At 35.2% G+C, this 25,139-nt stretch overlaps 1 protein-coding gene across 2 annotated transcripts; it reads right to left on the bottom strand.

Moving 5' to 3' along the window:
* Positions 1-1,183: 1,183 nt before the first annotated feature.
* On the bottom strand, positions 1,184-24,889 carry LOC132176130 (DNA-directed RNA polymerase I subunit 2). 2 transcript variants are annotated; one of them, XM_059588261.1, is made up of 28 exons: positions 24,622-24,889; positions 24,424-24,506; positions 24,210-24,329; positions 23,373-23,449; positions 22,844-22,907; positions 22,485-22,555; positions 21,817-21,894; positions 21,686-21,731; positions 20,676-20,856; positions 20,541-20,593; positions 20,332-20,405; positions 20,067-20,184; positions 18,767-18,854; positions 17,534-17,649; positions 16,667-16,794; positions 16,510-16,589; positions 13,383-13,624; positions 13,136-13,300; positions 12,869-13,033; positions 12,651-12,725; positions 10,110-10,213; positions 9,950-10,025; positions 8,907-9,035; positions 8,682-8,822; positions 7,022-7,234; positions 6,189-6,443; positions 2,335-2,750; positions 1,184-1,500 (listed from the first exon to the last, which is right to left on the bottom strand). In XM_059588261.1, the coding sequence occupies exons 1-27, from the start codon at positions 24,785-24,787 to the stop codon at positions 2,340-2,342; spliced, it is 3,519 nt and encodes a 1,172-aa protein (XP_059444244.1). In that variant the 5' UTR covers positions 24,788-24,889; the 3' UTR covers positions 1,184-1,500; positions 2,335-2,339. The 2 variants fall into 2 exon arrangements, with proteins under 2 accessions (XP_059444244.1, XP_059444251.1); XM_059588268.1 differs by lacking the exons at positions 1,184-1,500; positions 2,335-2,750 and having other exon boundaries at positions 6,232-6,415.
* Positions 24,890-25,139: the final 250 nt, after the last annotated feature.

The following is a 25,139-nucleotide window of genomic DNA, read 5'->3' as shown; positions in this document are numbered from 1 at the left end:
CAAATGTGATCTTGCTTTTAAAATCATGATTGAAATTGAATTTGAGATGATCATTATTGAATTTTACTTTATTGGTAATTTTAAAAGTTACATCACTATTTCTTGACATAGTCGGTTAACGGGGATAAAAGTTCTCTCAATTTCAAGTAAAACAGAGAAGATTTATTTCATGACCTAAATTAGATCTTGGATCTTTGCTTCCCCTATTTTCTCTTATTTGACATTTCTTCACAAAACTTTACATGGTATCAAAAGCACCACCATGTGTTCGCCTGCGGTGTGGTAAGGTACCACCCTGTTATGTTAGTAGCCAACGTTGATTCAAAGTGTCAGCTTAGATCACTAAAGGGCAATTTTTGTTTTCCGTTGTCTTTCTATTCAGTCATTCGAAACAAAGTTTCTTATCCTTTAGTCATAAAGAAGCATAAATGTGCTATGTTATTTTCTCTGGATTGAATCCAATTACTGTCGCAACGTTCTACCCTAACATCCAAAAACGTTGTGTAGTGTTTTGCCTTAGTTGGAGGAGTAGTCTTTGGCCCAAATGTCTCTTCGCATCACTTGAATGTATGTTTTTGTCTTCTGTTTTATACTTGAGTAATGCTATAAATTACTATTTTATTGTACCACAATCCCTTCTAACGTAGTAGTGCTAATCAACCATCGACTTTTTTTCAATAAACCACTCCACTATCTCATTAGGACGTTATAGCATTGCCAATTTATCCCCAAATCAGCCATGGTTTAAAAAAAAAAAAAAAAAAATTTCCCAATGGTGAATTGAAAATGACTCACCAATATAACAAAATATTGGTTGGATAGTAGTGTGATATATAACATTAATATTTTTTAAAAGAGAAATGATAATAGTCATTCTCTCAATCATTTCCTTATAGTGAATGAGTAATTCTATTATTAAATTTTTGTGAGACCTACACGAATCCACAAATCCAATAGTGAATCCATTAGATTTGCAAAAAGAGATGGTTAAGAGAATGATGTGTAGTATATCTCTTTTTCGAATGTCACTTTTATTATAATATTATCTAATAAGGTGAAATAATAGTGGAATAAAAGTATAATTTCTAGTATTACTCTTTATATTCCATTCCAGTAGTTAAAAGAGCTAAATTCCTCGCGATTAAGGGAATACTCATGAACCACTCTTTCACCGGCCGACATCTAACAACTAATATATGCCCATATAATTTGAGAATCAAAAATTAGCATTCTGTTATGCAGAGAAACAGTTTTAAGGGCATAGTAATATTTACAAGCATACTATAGAACCTCACTCTTCTATCAGTACAAAGTACTTAATGCTACAAAAATTCTTCTCAGGTACCTTTTCATTTTTGCTAACCCAATCCAATCTTCAAAAAACTAACACAAAAAGGAAGTATAACTGGAGGAATCCCCTATGTCTGCACAAGTTAGAAGGCTGCCACTTGATGCTGATAGTCTGCGAGGCATGATTCCTACAAATTCTGGACTTAAGACCTGCAACAACGAGTGGAAACAACATTTATGTTACAAAGTTTATCCATATGAATAACCCCATTCAACAAAACAAGAATTTCAATCTGATGCAGATCAATTTTCATTCATTGTTTTTCCAACACAGACAGTCGCTTCAGTACTCGATTTACCATTTGATTTCTGTTTTTTTGCTAGTTATACTACCTTTATCCTTTTTCTGTGTTTAACAGATAACAAATTTGTATTAGTAACAAAATAATGAGACCTATGGAAAGAGTAGTGGACCTGCATTTTCCAGTCAAATAGAAGCTGGAAAAGTAACTGAAATCACTTTCAAAAGAAGCTAACATGGAGTAGTGAGCCGTATAATAGAGCTAAAGCAGTGCACTCATATTTGGGTTTCAATTTTAGAAAGAAGATAAAAAAAAAAAAAAACTAGAAATGCAAGGTCAATGTATAGTAAGTGTGGCATGTGCACAAGATGTTTTATCCATTAATTACAACATATTATCAACGACAATTTTATCAATATGAGATAATGGGGTAGTTTAGAGCAAAATGGTGGGATTGAGTCAAAAGAACCGTAATGCCATTCCCCAGGGCTACCTATGTGTATATTCTAATCATCGCCACAAATTCTTAATATTGTTCAATCAAATTCTACAGGCAACCATACCATTACAAGAGAACCAACCAAAAGTCGCCAAACAGAAGTAGAGCATACTCGAGAACCAAAAGAAATGGAGAGAATAAAGTTGAACTAGATCATAAATTCTGGCACAAACAAATACCTTAATCAAGCAAAGAATCAAAGCCAATATCTCACATAACTATGAGAGTGTTTAGCACACTAACCTATACTATTTGAACTCATTATTTAGCTGGAATGTCATTTTGATGTTCATAGCTGCCAACTCTGCAGCTAAATATCGCAACACATAGGGCATTGGAACTTTCTCCATCCCCCGACTTGTTTGGCAAGCAAGACAAGTGACCTTTTTCGGTGCCCTAATAAGGGATAGCCCGCGAATCTCCCTTGTAGCTCGCCTTCGTTGTGGGAGTGGGAGCGTTGTCAGGATGCTTTTACATACAGAACATACATCAGCAATGTGATAATCAGAGCATGTATGGAGCCTGTCATGCAACAAATATGCTGCCCCGTGTGCAAGCAAGGAGTCTCGTTCCATTTCTCCAAAACGAATCCCCCCACCAAGCTTTCGTCCTTTGATAGGTTGCCCAGTGATCTGATCAACAGTTCCAGTAGAGCGAACCTGCATACAAACATAAGTTCGAAGAGAATTAAACGATCAATCTAAAAATTGCAATTTAAGAGGCCTTAAAGAAAAAAAGGGATCTCAAAATTAGGAATTTATAAACAAGGAAAATAATAATCAATCAGTCCATAGATCGCTGGGCAGGGGGATGACATCTAGCAACCCATCCTAAAAAAACTCTTGGAACCTGTTCAATGATATCATCATGATTGAATAAAAAAACAACAATGGCAATATACTGACGATACCAAACAGATCATTTTGTAAGGTCATTTACAGACATGCTTTTTTTTTTTGATAAGGTAAAAAGTATATGTCAAAAAAAGCGCAAAGCGCCTCTAAGTACACAAAGAGTATACAAAGGAAAACCCACAAAAAAACCCTAAGAACCAAAGAATTGCCAAAAGAAACCCGAGCCCCAAGACCGTATCCACTGTATCCACCAACCACAACGAACATTGGTTGCTTGCGAAAATATAACCAACAAAACCTTTTCTCCTTTCCTCCAGACGAAGGAGAGGACACCCATCCTTTGCCGAAAGGCAGAAAGTTTTAGCTTCAAAATAGAAGCTGCGTTCCATGGAAAACTCGCCGGACCCTGGCGCGCAGCGCCTAACGCGCCACCGCTTGGGTAGAGAAGAAAGAAAACGGGAGAGGAAAATCTAGAGAGATCAATGAATTTCACAGACATGCTTTTTGAGACCTCTGCTCGGGGAAAGGATTAAAAAAAAAAAAGGTGATTGGGGGGAAGGATATCATGATTGGTATGTCAAAGGATTAGCTCATTTGGCCCATAACCCAAACTCCAACAGCTGTTTAATAGGTAATGAGTAATGATATAAGAAGGATTAGAGTCCTCCTAGAGTCCTTTCAAATATGATGTGGCATTTAAAATCACCAATAGATCAAAATTCAATAATGATAATCTTAAATTCAATAGTGATTTTAAAAGCCATGCCGCATTTGAAAGGACTCTAGTTCTCCTTATATCATTACTCATAGGTAATGGAAGATACAAAAAACATATATGGACCAAATAAAATAGGTGCTACTTTAAACTGATTAAACACAGATATAAAATAATCTTAGGTGCTCATGACATACAAGTATGATATTGAAAGCACAAGCAGATTTACATGCAACTATGAAGAGATAAACCGTACATCACTGTAATCTGATTTCAGGAAGCAGGAACAAAATTTGATAACGACCAGAGTCTCACACATCCCATCAAGATCCAACATGAATTTAGCTTCTGTTTGGCGATGGCCTTGTGAAACACACTCAATTTTTACATGCAAGTAGGATACTGACCCATCAGTTGGATGATTTTCATAACATTAACCAGATGGATCATCTAATCTCAAACCGAGTAATTTACCTTTGTATGCATTTCGCCATTAGTGTAATCTTTTGCATTATTGTCCCTTATTACAGTAAAATTTATAATCGTATGTGAAAATACAAAATTTATCGCTCATTGTTCATAATGGGGATAAAATTTATTTCAATACCCTGTAGAACTTAAGATTTCTACTACTTTCGATGGTCAATGTTCTAGAAACAACCATTACTGTACTCTTTTGGATTTAGCAAAAGAAAAAAAAGAAAATGAATAAACAAGAGAACAGTTTTTTGTCTTTGGTTTTTGATAAGTAATCGAGATTTCATAAAAAGCATAAGACGCCTTCAAGTACACAAGAAGTATATGAAAGAAACCACCTAATTAGAAGGGGCAAAACGAAGAACAAAATCGTGATAACTAATCTCCAATAGAGAAACAAAAGTAGTTGTCCAAATGTAAAAAGTGTTGAAAAATAAAGACTTAATTTCCTTTAAAGTCCTATCGCAGTCCTCAAAACTTCTATCATTATTTTCTCTCCATAGACACCACACAAGGCACAAAGACACTATCTTCCACTAAAAGAACATGTATAGACGCTGAATATTGTGTTCACCGTACCTTTAACGGTGGCTCCACTTTTATTTATAATCAGAGGTTTACAAGAGTTTGTTATAGAGATCAACTCCAGTACATGAGATAAACCTAGAGTAGAGATAAATACAGACTAGAATACGATCTACACATTATTGCTTTACACTAGAACTGAATCTTGAGTTATCTACTTCTACTTGGTCTCTATCTGCAACCTTATCTTGGACTTTATCTGCTTCTATATTCGAATTGTAGGATACTTGAGGATATGCTTTAACATCCACACAGCAGCACTCCGAGTGTTGTCAACATCCACCAACAAGCATACAAGTCGGCTATTCGATTAGGCATAAACCAAGAAAACCTAAATCAACTGAAAAAAAGAATCTAAATGGCACAAGCAACCTCAACATTGCTTAGTTAAAGCTGTGGGGCTGTTAAAGCAATGTGGTATTGCTTATGCAAGGGGTGTTGCGGTTCACTTCAATTTTTTTGTAGTGCTAAGTCCCTTATTGCTTAATTACTAAGTAAAACTGGGCTTTATAAGGATTATAGGAAAGCTCCAAAAATTGACTAGCATTTTGTAGTGATAGCAGAGATGTGGCAAGCACTTTTTTCTGATTCGTTACATTGTTTCACCCTATCCACAAAGCCCTCAAACTTTAGAACCACATTTTTGAATTTGAAGGGCCCACCACCCCAATGAAAGTCACCATAGTCGAGGAGGATTAGGAAATGATCCGAGCATAGTCTAAGGAGCCTCCTCTGTGGCACGCCAAGACACTAGGCTTCCCACTCTGGAGAAACCAAGAATATATCAATTTTGGACCAAGCTCGATTATCTGATTAGCCGATTAGGTATAAGCTTCGCCCACGAGACATAGATCCATTAGCCCTAATAAAAAATCAGATAAATCCACCATAGTTGGGCATAAACGAGCTTTACACGATCTCTCACTATAAAATATGGTAACATTGAAGTCACCCCCTATGCACTAAGGCAAGTTTCTCCAGCTGAGTAAACCAGCCAACTCATCCCAAAGGAGCCCTCTATCCCACTCGGAATTAGGGTCAAAAAACCGGCAAAAGCCCAAGTGAAATGATCTTCGACATTTCTAAAGGTGACAGCCAATGAGAATTCCCACATGCACTCGTTGATCTTCTCCACCGCCCTCCTATCCCACATAATCAAAATGCCGCAAGAGGCCCCTCTAGAATATGGGAAGAAAATGGACGATAATGATAAATCCATAAAAATTATGTATACAAATGAATAACAAATAAATCAAAAAAGGTCAAGAGAGAATTAAATTTTGGGGGATGAAAAATACAAACTTTGCAAAAACTAATAATCATTTCTATTCTCGACAAAATGCACAAAACACCACTCATAGTTAACTAAAGGAGAAGTACCAAAAAAAAAAAAAATTCATAGATATAAAGTTGAGGTTCAAGATCCTTAATACCATAAAATAATAGAAAAATGAAAAACTTCATACCTGAAATTTGTCTGAAACCATGTGCCGAAGTCTCTGATAATAAACAGGCCCGATAAATATCTCGCATGTGAGCTCAGTTCCATAAACCCCACTGTACAGTACTTCAACACCATGGTAATTGAACCCTTTTTCCTTTAACATTTCACCAAGTTCCTCAACAAGTAAAATGGGTTTTGATCCTGTCTCTCCTTCTGTTTTCTTGACTGAACTAGCAAATGGTGTTGCATCTACAAATTTTCCATTTAAGCTACCTCCCTGAGATGAAAATTTTCTAAACATCTTTTGAAGTTTTAAAATGCTACTAGAAAAGCTCAGTATGCAACTGTTATTCCACTAAGAAGAACAAATATCCTTTTAACCCTAGATAAAAAAATTTGACCACAACAAATTGTGAATGAGCACCCAACTGATCTCACTTTATGTAACTAAACTTACAAAGACCTAGTGTAATAATGTATATCAGTTAAATAGAATAAGATCTAATTAAGATTGTCAATATCACAATCAAGACATAGAATATCGACAGGTGACAAGATAACCAATATCAAAGCCATAATGATAATTTTTTTTATGGAACTTCATAAAATCCAGACCCCATTGTGCGCCTTGTATAATTTGCACATAATACCCCTCCCAAATGACATTTTTTATGCCACTTCCTCGCCAAAATTGTGAGATTTTGTCTCTAGTAACACTTTATGAGAGTTATTTAAGAAATTTCCATGCTCAGCTACCAATATCCAAAGTTGAACCACATGGTATCAATATATATATTCTCATCTAGAAGACTGTCATATGAAAATATCAATGATATATCTCTTAGTTGAGGGTACCTTAGCAGCAATAGACTCCAAAAGCATTGCAATAGTCATCCTTGATGGAAATGCATGGGGGTTGATAATCAGATCTGGACGCATCCCAGAAACTCCAGAAAATGGCATATCAATATCTGGCCACAATTGGGAGCAAACACCTTTCTGACCATGTCTACTGCTAAATTTATCACCAATGACAGGGTTTCTAGGATGACGAAATCGGATATTCACCTGCTCAAAAATGTTGGGTGAAAAATGTCAAAGTTCCTGAATATGAGTACAAGAAGCAATTCAAATATGAATTATATACTCTATGAATATATGTATTGACAATAATATACTTCGTGGGGTATCAATTTCAAGGGAGGACCTAATGTGTTTATGGTAATTGTGTTCACCAAAGAAAGACGGTGTAAAATGGGTAAGTTCAAGCCACCTCAACATTTAATTGAAAATAAGAGTCAAGTATGGTTCTCCTTAAATATTTTTATTTCAGAAAAGAAAAAGCTCTTGATAATCATCACTTTCCAGGCATCCTACTGATCTTGCGAAGAATGTTGATTGATAGCATGGATTTTTTTTCGAATGGTAAAAAAGTTCCAAAAAGAGTTCCCTCCCAATAAAGTAAAAAGAACGGTCCAAATTGTGTTTTAAAGAAAAAAAGAACACTAAAATTAACATTGAGTGCCCAATAAGGTGTTACTCTAATTTTTTTTTTTCAATATTTAAGGTCATTTAATTTCCACATAGGCTTGGGAAATATTAAAAGAAGTGTGCAAGTGCCCAACAATGTGGCTACTCTAACGTTAAGAAGAAAATTGAAGTTTATGGCATAATAGATCCTCTTTTTTAATATCTAAAGGTCATATAATTTCTGTAGACTTAAGACGATTAAAAGAAGTATAGAAGAAAGAACATCACTATAAGAGATCTCATGGAGACTTTGAGAAGAAATGCAGGGCACATTGCCAAAAGTGAAATACAGTATTGACTCTTTGAAAATGTCACTTAGAACAAGATGTGAGAAAAGGGTTTGATGCATACTAGTTTTTATGGATTAAAGCACACCCTTAAAAAATAGGCTTGGATGGCTTAGGGTCCATTTAGGAGTGCGATTTTAAAAATTGCGTTTTTAAAGTTTGCGTTTTTGAAATCGCTACTTTTTAAAATCGCACAAGCGTTTGGTAAAACATGTTAAGAAGTACTTTTTTATCAATTGAGTGTTTGGATAACATTAACATATAATTGCGGTTTCATGACTAGATAGATAAATATTGCCCCAAATATTTTTTTAAGCGAAATCGTGATTTTAGTTTAAATTCGTACATTTTCAAATAAGCACATTCTAGTCAGCTTATGGAAATCGCAAAATTTTCCACGATTTTAAAATTTGCATTTTTAAAATCGCAATCCCAAACACTCCAAAATTGCAATTTGGTTCAAAAACGCGGATTATTTTTTTAAAAACGCACTCCCAAACGGACCCTTAAAAAATATATTTAAAATTCCATTTTACTTTCTTCTTTGGTGGTAAACAAAACATGCCTACAGATATTGAAAAAAGGGAGAACTAAAAAAAGGGACATGAGCCACATTCTTTTACAAGCGTCAATATATTAATTTTTTTTGACTCAATGTCCAACAACAAGTATCATTGAGATGACAGATATACAGTTACCTTTTGAAGACGATTCTTATTTTTCCCATCAACAGCGACATAGTCAACGATTACAGGTTCCGAACCCTTTCGTTTATTGGGTTTTATGGAACTTGTTACCTCATCATAAATGCAGCAATAGGGTTCATTTGGTCGAATCATCTGAAAATCGGTTGGTAGATGGTCAACCATAACAGTAAAAAAATTAGTACTGAAATAAGAGGAAGAGACGAAAGGAAGACCAACCTGACCAACATATGGAAGACCATCAGAATCAATTAAGGAATGCATCGATTTATCGACATTACTTCTTCTGAAAATTCTATTGGAACGTTCTGACCTGTTGCTCTTATTAGACAAATCTATAGTTTCCGTCTGCATAAAAATGGGGTTATGGGGATGAACAAAAGGATATACCATACATTTGAGCATGTAGACCAACAAATCAACATAATCTATTCTTTTGATAAGTAAAATGTTAGTAGGGCGAAGGACCGAAGAGTTGAACCCTATGCCTCTAGCATAAGATGAGAACACTCAACAATGTGAGCTACCAAATCAACATAATCTATCATAAAAATGAGAACACTAAATAAATATGTATTGCAAGCAAGATAGCTAGCCTCTATAATTTATGGGTTGTGTTATTTTTCATACCCTCATCCCACACCCATCCTACTGGGCTAACGTGGTAGTGCCCATTTTCACTACCATGTCATTCTTTATTTTAAAAAATAATCAAAATGGGCACTGCCACATCAACTGAGTGGGATGGAAGTACGACAAATAGAAATTCTAATAATTTATATATGCACATGCATAAATACATGCATACACTCATTCATGCAATATAATCACATAAAATCACAATTGATCGTGCTCACATTGTATAAAACACAAATTTTAAGTTTCAGGCACTCTCAAACAGACATCATGATTATTTGGAAAATTCGCTTTCAGCCCTATAAATTATTCCCAATAGAACTCTATTGAGAGTTTTTTCATTTCATTACCACCAACTAAAACTTTCAATATGGAAATTCACATATCTGGATAAGAGATATTCAGGCAACAAAGAGATTTTTGACAATAGTTAAAACAGGTAAATATAAGACACTAAAGAAAAAGACCAAAATTAAGGATTTTTTTTTTTTTTTTGCAATACACTAAGTTCCAAAAACATTTATGATTTTAACTAAGTGCATATCTCGAGCTATTATTTCTCACGCGTCCATATATCTAGAAAACTTAACCTTGCAAATAAGAACCGTGAAGATAGAAGAAGCAACCTGGTATATTTGCCCATGGAACATTCCACGCTCCACAGATGATTTATTAAGGATCATGGCGTCCTCCATGTCATATCTGTGACATCATAATGAAATACAATTTTAAGATGATACTAAAGAAGAAAAAGAAAAGGAGAAAGAGAGAGTCTAAAGTTCCTACCCTGTATATGCTAGCACTGCAACTATTGCATTCGTGCCTGTTGGATATTCATCAATGCCATAACTTGTATAAGCACTTGTCCGTACAATAGGACTTTGGGGAGTCTGTGCCTCAGAATAATAACAATGAAAATGAGAGAAATACCATTGCAACAAGCATGCGATAAGCATAAAAAAAACTAATGAAAGCAGTGCATAAGGTCCACTCAAATTAAATAGTGTCATTTCTAGAAAATGACCGCTCACTAAGTTCACCTTTCACAAGGAATTTAGAAAAAGAAAAATAGAATCTTGAAGTTTGTGACAACCATTTTTTTTTTCGTAGGTAAGTTTACATGAGCATCCAATGGGTTATGAAGTCACTTCACCTTCACCAGTTTGGGTAAAAGGTACAAATTCTTTGGTTTATAGAAGAAAGGAGTTTTGCTCTCAAACAGTCTTAAAGATCCTCTAATTCCATTATCCATGTAAAAAAGCCACTGTTACTGTAGCTTTAACCTTCAAAATACCCCTTCAAGGTTCATGGAAATAAACACTGCCTTGCAAACTTAAAACTCAATGACACATAATATTAAGAAAAGAAACCAAGTTTCCAACTCAGAATCTTGCATTGCCCAAGTGAATAATGGACTCCAGTGAGAATTGCAGTGTGGGCAACTTGACCACTGAAGATTTTGCCGATCTCAGATATATACTTTTTTTTTTTGATAAGTAATGATGATATAAAAAGCGCAAAGGGGCGCAATCCATATACACGGGAAGTATACACGGAGAGCGCCTAAGAGGGAGAGAAATGAAAAAGAAAATTAGAGAAACTAATCACTAAAGGAGCTAGCCAAGCGGCCGTCCAAGAGTAAAGAGTAAAGAAGAAAAAATGAGTCAATTCCTCTATGGTCCTAGTGGAATTATCAAAACATCTAGCATTTCTTTCATTCCAAATACACCACATAAGGCACAGAGGAATCATCTTCCACACAACCGCACTTCGAGAACGCCCTCCCGACCACCAGCTATCAAACAAGGCCCTCACCCCACAAGGCATGACCCAATGCAACTCAAACCGCTTAAAAATCATGTGCCAAAGAGCACTTGCGAACTCACAGTGGAGAAGAAGATGATCAACTGACTCTCCGGTCTTCTTGCAATACAACACTACTCCACTACCACTATGGTGTTGTGGAGATGATCAACTGACTCTCAGATATATACTTTTAGAAGGGTTAGAAATCAAATATTGACTAGGGTTTTGAAACAATGGGGAGGAGGGCAAAAGCATTATATCATGAAGCAAACAAGTTGCTGGAAAATCCCAGACAGATGCTATGTTTAGGAATTTATGTATGGTAGAAGAAACATGCGAGGTTTTAGGGTCGCGATAGGTAGGACCAAGGTCGTAATTGGGAATTGCAAAAGAGAAAAGAAAAGAGAAAAGTTTGTGAGTATTTAGGAGCTATGAACAGCACCCGTCAAGATTACTAATGCGCCAAAGAAGAAGAAGAGAGAGAGAGAGAGAGAGAGAGCAAACTACAGCCAACGTGCCTCAATGTTCAAAATGCTCCATGTTCCATTAATGAAATCTTTAATTTTTTTTCATACAATGAAACCTTTTTATATAGACACATTGACTCTTAATCTATTTTGGACTAAAACTCCTATTTAACTAAGCAAATATGTAATAAAACCTAATAAAATACTAACTTGAGTCTAAAAGATAAACCCAGGACACTTGGAAACTCTTAAAAAGTTCAAATCTCAACATCATTAACAAATGCCCTTAATTTGCAAAAGTTGCAAAAAATTACACATTTACCCCTTACAACAAAACTAATATATATTTTTTTTGATAAGTAATGTTGTATATATCAAAAGCGCAGAGGGGAACCCAATTATACGAGAAGTATAAAAAGAGGGCGCCTAATTAGAAGAAGAGAAAAGAAAGAGAAAATCAGAGAAACTAATCACTAAAGGGAGCTAACCAAGCGGCAGAACAGGTGAAAAATGTAAAGAAGAAAAAGTGGATAAGCTCCTCTAGAGTTCTAGTGGAATCATCAAAACATCTTGCATTTCTTTCGCTCCATAAGCACCATATAAGACATAAATGAATCATCTTCCACACAATTGCACTCCGGGGAACGCCCTCCCGTCCACCAACAAGCATATAAATCCTCCACATCCTAATGCAACCCAAACCGACTGAAGAAAGAATGCCACAAAGCACTAGCAACCTCGCAATGAAGGAGTAAATGATCGACAAACTCTCCGTTCTTCTTATACATACAACACCATTCCACTACCACAAAATTCTCTTTAATATAACTCCTGCAATTATTTCATGACCAACACAAAGTAATGACCTTGATGACCCTTCAGTTTATGAAGTCACATGGATGGAGGACTAAACCCTACTAAACAAGAACTCAACTAAACCCTACTACACACAAAATAGAGACAGTTATATTTATAAGTTGCGGCCCTTCTACTCTTACTAAAATAATAATAATAATTAAATAAGTAAAGAAGGTCAGAAATGATATGAGCTGACCTGAAGATGGTACAACTTTTGATCCGCACGAAATTTAATTGCTTGTGAAGAGAAAGCCATTGTTTGTTTTGCCATCTACAATTTATAAATAAATAAGGAACGTAAAAAAATTGAACATTAAAAAGATATTTGATAACGAGCAGGAGCAATATACAACACTACACAAGTAGAAAAACTACTCAAAAAAGGGGAAAACAAAAAGAAAAAAAGAAAAGTACTTGACACTGGTACATATTGCGTGGGCTCTGATTATGTTCTGACCAAGGAGTAAGATTTGCAACCACACTGAGCATTCCGGTTGGATGGATTTCTTCATGAGTTGCAGGAGAAGCATTTTTTCTGCCACCATCTTCACCATCAGGACAGCTTATTTCCATAAACACCTGAAATGGAATATTAAAACCAGTTAGCTACTAATTTATAAAGCCCAAATTTATCTACTAACTTTTATGAGGTACGAAATGTATTTGGATATTCTGCATTACCTGTTCAAATGGCCCAATAAGTTCAATATTCTGACTTTTCTCACTATGTATTGAAATATTTCTAACTGGCCGAACAAATCTACCAGGAGAGGTGAAGAGGTACAAACCAGGATATGCTCCACCAAAACTCAAAGGAACATATCCCACTTCCAGATCACCAGGAATCTGCCACATAAAAATATCAGCAACACGTCCAAGGAAGGAAACTCTAGGGAGTAAAGGCAAATAAAATTTGACAAAAACAAACCTTTGAAGTAGCAGATAATTTAAATCGCCGTAACTCAGCCACAACATTCTCAACTTCACTAGAAGGTACAAAGCCAACAACATGACCATCTAGAAGGACAGAAAGAACTGCAGGAGTACCACGTTTATCTAGGTATGGCCATAGAGGTGTCACTCCAAAATTTGTCAAAAAATCGACAACATTATTTCTTATTTTTTCAAAATCTCTAATATCTTCTTGAGAATCAAAATATGATGTAATTCCTGAAAAATATAAGAGAAAAGTATTAGGTGTCATGTTCACCTGAAAGAGAATGCGCATAAACAACACATCATCATGAATACTAGTAAATAAACATCAAAAGCAACCAAGATTTCTAAATATAGCTTCTACATAAAAGATTTTTTTGAGATGAATAATCAATTCATTAAGCTATGAAGAACAAACATAGCACCACAGCTACTCAAGTTCCCTCGTTACAAACTGACTCCAAGGGAACTACAACCAAACAACAAACAAACAAACACGACACCATTACAGACGCATTTGTCTAAGACTGAATTACAAAACATCTTCTACATAAAAGATTACCAGGGAAGAACATTAAGCATAACTGTAATTCAACTATGTGATACACAACATGACATATAACATATTTATTTTACTCCCACACCATTTACATAGAAAATTATATGATAAAGGCATTGATATAACTTCGCACATAAATTGGAAAGCACAATCCACTTCTAAGCAGGTTATGCCAATCAATTGGATTATACTATTTATTGAAAAAATTGTGCTTTTATTTTCTCATATTGATGCTATCATTTCACTTTCAGAGTGTTTTTTTTATTAAAAGTAAATAAACCAATCTTATTAAAAGCGTAAGGCACTCCTAAGTACACCGGAAGTATACAAAAGAAACCACATAACTAGCAAGGGCAAAATGAACAAGGAAATCACTAAAACCAATTGACAAAGGAGACTCATACGCTGCCGTCCATAAATACAAAGTTTCATAGAACAAAGATAAAATTTTCTCCAACGTCCTCTCTCTGTCCTCAAAGCACCTATCATTCATTTCCTTCCATACACACCAAAAGAGGCACGTAGACACCATTCTCCATACCACAACACTCCTAGGCCTACCATAGGACCTCCAACAATTAAGCAGATCAACAACACTTCTAGGCATAATTCAGGACATCCCAAAATGACTAAAAAACACTCCAAATGGCGGAAGCCACATCGCAATGGAGAATAAGGTGATCCACTGACTCCCCATTCCTCTTGCACATGCAACATCTATCCATCACGATGATGTGCCACCTCCTAAGATTATCCAAGGTGAGGATCTTGCATAGAGCCTTCGACCAGACAAAAACTGCCGCCCTCAAAGGAGCCTGTGTTCTCCAAACACTCTTCCAAGGAAAGCGGCTTCCTACAGGAGAAACCATCGAGTAGAAGTACGATTTGACCTTGAACAAACCTTTTTTGGAGGAAGCCCAACCTAGCTAATCTTCACATCCTCTTCTCACTCTAACTGAGTGCAACAAGTAGTAAAAAGAAGTAAAGATATCTTGCCTCCCAATCCTATGCCGCTCTAGCAAAGCTTACATTCCATTTTGTTGGAATCACCCATAAGCTCCAAATTAGCTACTATAGAGGCATCCTTTGCGCAAGCGAGACCAAATAAAATTGAAAAAGATACATTTAGAGCCGCTTCCCCACACCACTAGTCATGCCAAAAGCTAATTTTGATGCCATCCCCCACCTCAAATCTAGTAAAGCTGAACAAATTATCACACCCTTTCCTGATATTCTTCCACAACCCCACCCCCAAAGGCTTCGGTAGGAACAAGAAAGCACCACTACTTTCACTTTTAGATTGTAATTGCTGTTTAAGGTAATTTTGCTTGATGAATCATATCATTCTCTTTTCCACCTACTAAATCCAATTCCACTAAACCATAATCCTTAATTTTTTTTTTTTTGACAAGTAGTCGAAAATTTTATTAAAAGAATAAGACGTCGCTAGGTGCACAAGTATACAAAAAGAAACACCTAACTAGAAAGCCCCACATGAGCCTTGCCTTTTTCCACAACTTGAACACTCGCCTCTAGCATCATAGTTAATGGAAGCTCTTTGCTGCCTTTAATACCAATATTAGAGAGAGAAGCCAATTCCTCACTACGATGTCTCTTCAATAGTTGTCAAAGAGCCAAAGTATGCTCCTCACGACCCACACAAGAGATCCCCACAATAGGACAAATCTCCTTTACACAATGCAATGCAGAACCCAATCTGAGTAACCGGAGGAAGCTGGTCCACCCAGAACACCATTGGAAGGGAGAGGGAGAACCGAAGCCCCCTGAGAATGGTGAAATGAAATCTCCGGCAAAATCTGGGAGAGAACTAAAGCTGCAGGCAATTTTTGGGAGTGGACCAGAGCTGCCAGCGAGTTGTCGATTGCCATTTCTGGGTCGAGGAGGATTACTAGTGGATTCTATTACAAAGAAGAGGTAAATTTAATCATTTAATCGATACTTTAACATTCCCCATCACGTGTGAGCTCAAACTTCCTTTTAATAGGAGACCCAACATGTAGACTATTTAATTTAAATGGGGGGTGAATTGACGGAGTTAAAGTTCGAACTCAGGATCTTTGGCTTTGATACCATGCTAAACCACTATTTGTTCCAAAAGTTAATCTATACTTTAGAACTTTCAATCGACATGATCACAAGCCTTCTCAATAACCAACTTAACAAAGAACCCCAGACTCATCGGATCTAATCCTACTATCAAGACATTCATTGGCTATAACAACAACATGTGACTCCATTTCTCAAATAGGAACATCTCTTGTGCGGTTCACTTGTTTATCACCTGATACTTTGCAAATAAATTTAATTGTTTGCTTGAACCAATGTATAGAAAACAATATATACACATAATTTTTTTTCAAAAGTAATCGAAATATCATTAAAATATATACACAACTTTTACTTGCATTCACTTGATTCATCTCTGATACACCACGAGAGAGAGTGAAAAAAGGCATCGTATTAGTTTTAAGGTAATTTACATAGAGTTATAGAAATATAATTTCTATTTGAAAAACAGAGAATATATATATAAACTTACGGCAATTTTTAGTCATATGATTCAACAAACCACATGGCTCCCCATCAGGTGTGTGCACAGGGCAAAGAAAACCCCAAGATCTACAAATAAAAAATAAGTATGTAAATATAAGGCAAGATGAAATACACGTGACTAATTAAATTAGCAAGTAACATACTCAGGTAACAACTTCCGCACAGCTGTGGTTCGAAGTCCAGCAAATGAAGCCCCTCGATGAACAGCACGAAAGTGCGAAAGAAAACGTAAGAAATTAAGCCTCTCTGCCTGAACCGTAAATCCTGCTCTCTAGTGAAGCAAAACATAATCCGTAAAGTACAATTCTAGTTTAATATAAACAACAAGCTTATAGACTTAAAAAAAAAAAAAAAAAAAAAAAAAACTACATAGAAAAAGGCAGACATATAAACGAGTACAACATGTTTTTTAATTATTTTCCTTATTCTGATACATTAAACATTAAAGAAGATCTTTTCAAAGCACACAGAAGGTTTTATGCAATTAAATTGCAAAGGATCTACGTCGGTCAAAATTTAGTACTTGAAATGAGAAAGTGCAAACAGATGCTCAAGTAATGAATTGAATAAGGGTCCATTTTCCCAAAGATCCAATGACTTGTTCCTACTAAAAAACAATCTAAGTTAGAGTTAACCATGAGCTTGAAAAACACACTTTTCATTTCAAGTTACAAAAGGTCAACATTGAACCAAACAGCAAGTTAACCACTGAATGGGGAAATGGGATATAATCACGGAGAAGAAATGAGCCAACATATATATGTGTCTGTGTGTAAAAAGGAGAAATTGGCATTTTGCAATACCCCAGAAAGACCAACAAAGATCATACCATTGACAATGGTTTGAAGGCCACAATTAGATATTAGAATGCAATTGAACTTTACTCACAGATTTTCAAATATCGATGGTGTATCAGTACAAGTTAAGGATGCATTGCAAAACCAAAATAACGAGGGACCAATGAAATTTTTGAATGGAAAGAACAAAGGTGATCACCAGAAAGTCAATACCTGCTGCAAATCTAGACCTGATCGTGTAGCCAGTCTTCCAGTTTTTAACATGTTCTCAACAGCAGAACTAATTTGCTTCGCAGGATTTTTATCCAAAACCTTCTTGACATGTTCTACTGCATTATCCAATGAAACAAGATGCAATGTCACCAATCCATCAACAATAACCTAAATTTCAATATAGGAAACCATTGAAACTTTTCTGTACAATATTTTAACAAGAAAATGCTTTTATTGTAACATTGTTCTCCACCACAATATGAGTAAGGACACCGGCAGATGTTCAAAATAGTAACCTTAACATGTGGAAATATCCAGTGGCGAGTATTTCCACTACCAATTCAAAAAAAATGTACAAACTAGCTCAAGCGCCAAACAACTTATCACTAAATCCTAGCCCAATAGCTCCCAAAATCAACTTTTTCTCTTCTTTCCCATTTTCCTCCTCTCAAGGAACAAGGACAAAATTATTGTTCACACAAAGAAAAGGGGGAAAAAAACTAAAACAAATCCCACATGTGCCAAACAGCAAGGCAGTGATGGTGGGGTGGTCCCACCCTTAGGGATGATCATATGCAGATTAATTACAAAAATAAAAAATTCATCAAAAATAAATAAAGACATTAAGAGCCTAAATCCTTAATTGTTTCCACAGTACTCTCCTCTCCAGTATACAAATGCAACAGCAGAAGAGAAATTGCCAGAATATAAAGAAAAATGCCATAGATTGCATTTCATTAACAGTAATAAGAATGGTTAAGATATAGTGATATACGTAGATTGCATTTCATTAACAGTAATAAGAACGGTTAAGATATAGTGATATACTCTCCTCTCCTCTCCTGTAAACAAGTTTACTTTATTTCAAGAAACATAAATTCAAATTTGATTAAAAAGGAGGTCTGATTGTCTACAAGTATTTTACCTACATGCTCCATAATACCACATTCAAACATTAATGAACCCCAAACAAAGGAGAGAGAAAAAGAGTTAGCACCAAATAGAAGATGACAACTATGGCCATAGCTCTGCTATGTCTTCAATTATATAATATAATTTAGGAGTATCAGAATACATACATTTGTTGGTTTCAATATGAATGGTACAAACTAATTCCTCGGGTGGATGAAAAGATTACACGAAACACCTTAAATGAAAATAGAATCCAAATAGCATAAAAAAATGAGAGAGAGAGAGAGAGAGATTCTTTAAACAGTTAAAAACATGACATACCATTGCCAAGATCAAAATATTTACTCTCGTTATTGATCTCATCTTGAAGAAGCCTTTTTCCCTTACGTAGCCAATCTTCTAGTTTTTCCTAGAAACACAGAAAAAAAGTGTATTCAATATGGAACTTCTATAACACTGAACAACAATTAAATTAACTGACACGACAATATGGTGGATGCAAATTTGATGTGATAAACATGTCAGCCTGTGCGGCATGCATCAGCAAGGAGATGACAAAATTAGCATGAGTAGACAGGAAGGAAGAAATTCTAGGCCCATGGTATTAGATATGATATTATGTTTCTTTCAAATAACTGAATAATATATGAAAAGATGGGGCAAGATAACCACTTCCACAGCATGTAACCAAGTCTTTATTTTTTTAGACTGCCATATGATTGGATGATTGCTTTAAGCAGCATCCATTCCACAATTTGTTTTAAGATCTTTTAAATTTCCCTTTGTAATAGTTTAGGGTTGGCTTTGATACACTGTATATTTGAGTTTCCTCCTCCTTTGGATATAGAAAGTTTAAATTATGAGAGAGAGAGATGGTGCCGATTACTTTATAAGCATTAGACTTCTATGGCAGCACTTGTTCACATATTTGTAATATTAAGGATTGCTACATTTTATATCACTTGATATGCAGCAAAAAGTTACAACCATTTACTTTGCAAATAGTGCTGCAGAGACATGGACACAAAATTCCAAATCCCGCATCAAACAGAATAAGAGTATTAAGAGGTAAAAGACAAAACACTCTTGTTTAGAATTAGACACCCCCCCACCCGCACTGCACACTTCCAACACACACAAAAAGACAATCAACTTAACACCTGTTTAAATCAAGGTGGAACTGAAGTAATTGAAAGCTTGAGCCTTTATCCCAAGTCAGAAAAATGACAAATGCTACATATGAGATGCATTTCAGACAAGAAAAGAAAAGAACAAAAAACCATGAATGGTTGTAACACGGCCTTCCTAATGTATATTCATTTAAAACACAGAGGGGTGGAACCCAAATACACATAAAGTATACAAGAGAACCCCTAACCCATAGAAAAAGAAGAAATAAATCTAAAAACTTAGAAAAAGTAGAAACAGGTGAAGTAGTTCATGCCACTCTCCAATACAGGGTAATGTGTAACTTATATGTTGACTTTTGTATTTTTGTCATGACCATGAGGGGCTTAGGTGTTATGGTTTGTTTTTTTACTGCCTAGCCCTAAAGGGAGGGAATGTATTTTCTTCCCAAAACAAAAGCTTCCTTTGGAAGATAGCAATTCTAGTTTTCTACCTTGAGATAAATGGTAATCAAGTGACCAGGGAGTAAGACTTCTTGATTTTGCAAGGAATCTGGGTTGTCTGGCACAGACGTCTGATCTACAAGCGAGAAAAGTTTCTGCAGCATAAAGCTAAATAAAAGAGCCAACATTCAAGTAAATATGTGAGAACAAAACCTCTCTACCAAAAAAAAAATGTGTGAAAAAAAAAGAAAAGTGGCACCACTGTGTTGGGAAAGATAATGTAGGAATCAAGATAAAAGAGCGAGAGTGGCTAACATGAGTAGATCGAACTTTTTGTAATTGTTATCAAGGTGAACAAATATGTACTCCTTAAGAACATCATTAGCAACCTACCAAAAAAGGAATATGGAACCAGTTAACAGAAAAATCAATTCTATAAAAAGTACACTTCAGGTTGAATGTGCAAAGTAATTCTTACTCATTTTTTTAAGGAAAATTGTAATAGGAAAAAAATCAGAACTTACAACAGAATAACTTTCATTCTCCATCCCATCCATAACAGGTTGGAAATGTTCTCCTAAATTTGTAATGACCAGAGTTAACATAGGTGATTAATATCTGAAAATCAAATAACAATGAAAACATTTCATAATAAATACCAATATGCTTTAGACATTGAAGATGAGTTACAAGAGACAGATCTCGAACTTCATCAAGAATAATTTTTGCCCTTTCACGCACAAGCTGAGTGGCAACAGCACCCTTTTCTCTCTCATCTCTCTCACTACAGCAGCACGTCAATCTCTCAAAAATTTCACGATCATTCACCTCAATAAGGGCCTGTTTATAACAAGAAGCGAATCTATTATACCACCATAGCCCAACAGAAAAAAGAAAATGAAGCATGACAAGACAGAAGGTTAACTACACAATAAAACCAAAAGTGCGCATTATGTAACATTCTATCCAAAAATTGAACTTGGAGGAAAAAAAAAACACCCACTATATCATTGTTGTGAATATTTTAGTATGTATGAACTTTTTGCTATTTTTTTTAGGACCAAAACCACCCCGGTCCCTACCCATGCAAGGGCCGCACACCTTAAGTGCGAAGGCAATATTTGGACTATATAGGAATTAAATATGAAACCCTTTCTACTAATATAACCAAGGAACATTTCTTTTATGATCGTTAACTGTAGATGACGTATTTTCTCTAGTAAAAAAATTAAAATATGAAGCAGATTATTTTCCTCATTGTTGTGATCGAATTTCTAAACTAATAATACTAAAGATCAAATAAAAGTAATGATTCGGGATATATTAATATTCTCTTAATAGTAGTAGCATGTATCAGTAAAAAACACTAGAATGACAATCTAATATGAAGAAACTTTCTCGATTATTCCAACTTAGACAAGCCAAATATTATTCTTTCTCATTTCTATAGAACTCCATTCAACTATTTGACCACCATAGCATAGGTGCAAGGAGTATGCAAAGGCAACAGTATTTAGGCCCTTCCGCACACAACAAAATGAACAGCTATTTGCTTAAGCAAAAATCATTTTGCTTGTTAACTGGAAAAAGTTCCTCATAAATATGAATGGTTCTACAAAAATCAAAAAGGCCAAGGATATCTGAAAGAAACTATATGCGTCACACCCACCTTTAGCACAATGCCCACAGGAAGCAAGTACTCCCTCCCCTGTATCCTATAAAATAAAATATATGAAAAATTATTCCAGTTATATTCAAAACTAGCCATAAATTACTTTGTTAGACCCAAACCTGGCTTACCAAAATCCAAGCCTTGCACTTCCATTATGAAGGTAATACAATTTGACTGTTACAGAAGACTGATCTTTTCTTTCACACCTGAAATGACAATTAAAGAGCAATCATAGCCAAAAAGTGAAAACAATCAAGTAAGCAGTCACATGAAGGCTGAAATGATAACGGGAATAAAAAAAAATTGTGACAAGTAATAATAACTGGAACAAGTTATATTGCACTAGGAGTTCACATGCAGTTTGCTGGATTTTTTTCTTCTTCTTAGTAGAACAGTTTTGAGGGGTTAATCCAACTGTTTTAGGGCCAGTTCATGGTTGCACTAATCCAAATGCCCAATAGGGTCCAGCTTTTAACATCTTGGTTTTAGGGCACAGCTGACTGTTGGATTGGTTTGACTAGCCAATCTGGACTTTGGACAGGTTTTCGAAACATGATATTATTGTATCTTTAAAAAATGCTATATACTAGAATAACAATATGCTATCAAATCAATTTCCATTGTTCAACATTAAAAAGATCCATCTTTAACCACTTAAAGGTCCTAAATCTGCACAATATATCTGATCAGTAAATGGAAATTTTTTTTTTTATAAGTGAAGATAAGAATATGGAAACTGCATATGTAAATGAATATTACGAAAATAAACTTTATGTGCATAGTATAGAGAGAGAACCTTATGACAACTGCTTTATCAGTATATCCTTCTCGTCGATCACTAAAAGAATTCCGCACCAAACTCATTGGCTGGACCATAAAGCACTTATTTCAGCTATGCAACATTCATAAGCATCAAAAGCAAAAGAAAAGATTGTATTGAACAAAGTACTGATTCGCTTCAGAAAGTATTGATGCACCAAAAGTTTCAATTTTGGTTAAACATGAAGAATAGCATCTACTAGGCAACTAACTAGGTTAGTTTTTTAGGTTCACCGAAAATTTTACTATAAATCCTCGCTGCAGCCATAATTCAAGGTTGAACAATTAGCCTACTTGACTATAGAAAAGTATATGCATAAAACTCAGCTCACTTACATAATTCCGCTTTGGCAATATAAGAAGTCGAACAACTCTCTCAAGCCCATTCAATATGAAGTAACTACAAAACAACCAAAGAACAATTTAGTGAAGTAGGAATTATATAGACTAAACAAAAATAATTCAAAAAAGGGACAAATAAATCTATTTACCAAAATTTGCGACCTCAATAGCAATTATTAAGCCAAATATGACATTAATTAATACTTGAATTCCAAACAGACTACATGAACACCCATTATTGCACAATCCAAGAAGAAAACAAACACTGTGTCAAGCTCTTACCATATTTAAATAGCTTACTGATGATACAAAATAAATAAATAAATAAATATATATATATTTCTTTACAAGTAATTATATACTGCAAATCTATTCTGCTTAGAAGAATATACTTGCTTACAAAATCTACTTCCAGAATTTCCATCATCATAAAATTTAATCTAAAGCCCAATTAAATGAAATGTGATTATCCTAAACTAAGGACCGAATACATTGTAAGTAGAAGAGATATCGAAACACTTACCCACCCATTTCTGATGACTCTTCTTTGCAGGAAATTAGATCTTGGGGTTCAGCATCTCTCAAATAACAAAGTTTTGACTGCATAGAACACATTCAGGCAACACTAAGAAAATGATAATATAGTAGATTTCACCCTATGGAATACATTATGGGTTGATTTAAATAAAAAGGAACTAGTTTTTGTCTAGTTATCTTTATTGCATAGTGCCACTAAAAAAAATAATAAGCATTTAAACTATAAGATGTCGATGCACAACTATACTCAGCAATGTGTATACAACCATACATATTTACTTACACTGATATTTGAATATGATAATAAGATACAGATGAGATCACCACAAATATATGGTGCTAGAGACACCAAACAATTTTCCAGTCCAACTTCCTCTGGCCTCTCAAAACCAAAGTTGCTCCATGCACAACTATACTCATCAATGTTACCATTCCCCAGTCTTGTATCAGTAGCAAACTTATGGGCACTGTTAGACCCATTGCCTTATTTACTAAATTAAATTATTTCACACACTTATATTAAACTGTAAACATACCACTTTCTTATGAACAAATTCCCCACCACACTGCCATCCAAATCTGTAAGCAAAAGCTTCTTTTATTTTCCTAGTGCGTTTTTCAGTAACTAGTGCATTATATATCACTTAAACTTTCTTCAATTATTTTTAACTATAATCGCTATGTATACTCATAGTTCTTGTTCCTGTAAGAGAAAAGAACCAATCCAGAAAAGCAAACCATTCACTCACACATGAACTTATTTATACAAACACAAAATTTGATAAACTTTAGAAACCAAAACCAAAAGGAACACAATACCAACCTTCACCATTATCGGAAACTGCCCAAATTTGAAATTTATTCCAATGGGAGGTCCATCATTCAACTGAAAATAAACCTTCGCCGTCAAACTCCCGGTGTACGAAATCTTAGCCTGCCTGAACTGTATTCAGAAAATCAACGATGGAGGAGAGATTAATAGAAACAAATAAACAATGACTCCCTGGGAATTAAAAAAATAAAAATAAAAAACTTACTTTGTAAGGGAATGGTTTGTAATCCATATTGTTCGATAACAGCTCCTTATCTGGCTTCGACAACTTAGGTTCGGCCAACCAGAGTAAGCTCAAGTCAAGAATTAACGTAAATTACATTGAAAAAAAATAAAAAAATAAAACTCAATTAATTCATACAAACAAACAGCAAAAAGAGAATCGGTGAGTAGCAAAGGATATTTCTGAGCTTCTTGTTGGTAAAAGGATCGTCAACTTGTACTGCCTTGACGCTTTCAAAGAGGATTTCGAGTCCTTTATCCGCCATATAATCAAATGATTCTATATGGTGTCTGAATAGCTCGCGCAGCGGCTCCAAATCCGGCGTCGCGTTAGACCTGGCCACCATCTTTGCTCCTCAAGCTTTCTCTTCTTTGGTCTGTGTAGTAGTGAGAGACTAGAGCCTGGGGTTTTGAGGAGGTTTTGGAAGGGGAAACAAGAACATGAACCGTTTTCGGGTGGGAGAGGCGTAGGGTTGATGTATGAAATGGGCTTTAGGTATGGGCTAAGATTGTAACAGTACCAGCTACCTCTACTATTTGGGCCCATCGTTCTTAACAAACGTGACACGTGTAATCAAGTTGTAAAATAGTTAAGAAAAATGATAGTTGTCAATTTTTTTTTAGGAAAATGCTAGGTGTTTTACAAGTCAATAATGATTATCTTAAATTCAACGATAATTTTAAAACTCATATCACAGC

The sequence above is a fragment of the Corylus avellana genome, chromosome ca1, assembly GCF_901000735.1.
Source record: "Corylus avellana chromosome ca1, CavTom2PMs-1.0".
NCBI classification, from domain to species: domain Eukaryota; kingdom Viridiplantae; phylum Streptophyta; class Magnoliopsida; order Fagales; family Betulaceae; genus Corylus; species Corylus avellana.
This window is presented reverse-complemented; position numbering and strand designations above follow the sequence as displayed.

Excerpts from the sequence above, each read along its gene's own strand:
- LOC132176130 (XM_059588261.1), bottom strand. The coding sequence starts at position 24,787 with ATGGTGGCCAGGTCTAACGCGACGCCGGATTTGGAGCCGCTGCGCGAG. Across the intron at positions 16,795-17,533 it reads CAGGTCTAGATTTGCAGCAG|AGAGCAGGATTTACGGTTCA; the intron begins GTATTGACTTTC and ends TTGCTTCACTAG. Across the intron at positions 16,590-16,666 it reads GTGCGGAAGTTGTTACCTGA|ATCTTGGGGTTTTCTTTGCC; the intron begins GTATGTTACTTG and ends TTTTATTTGTAG.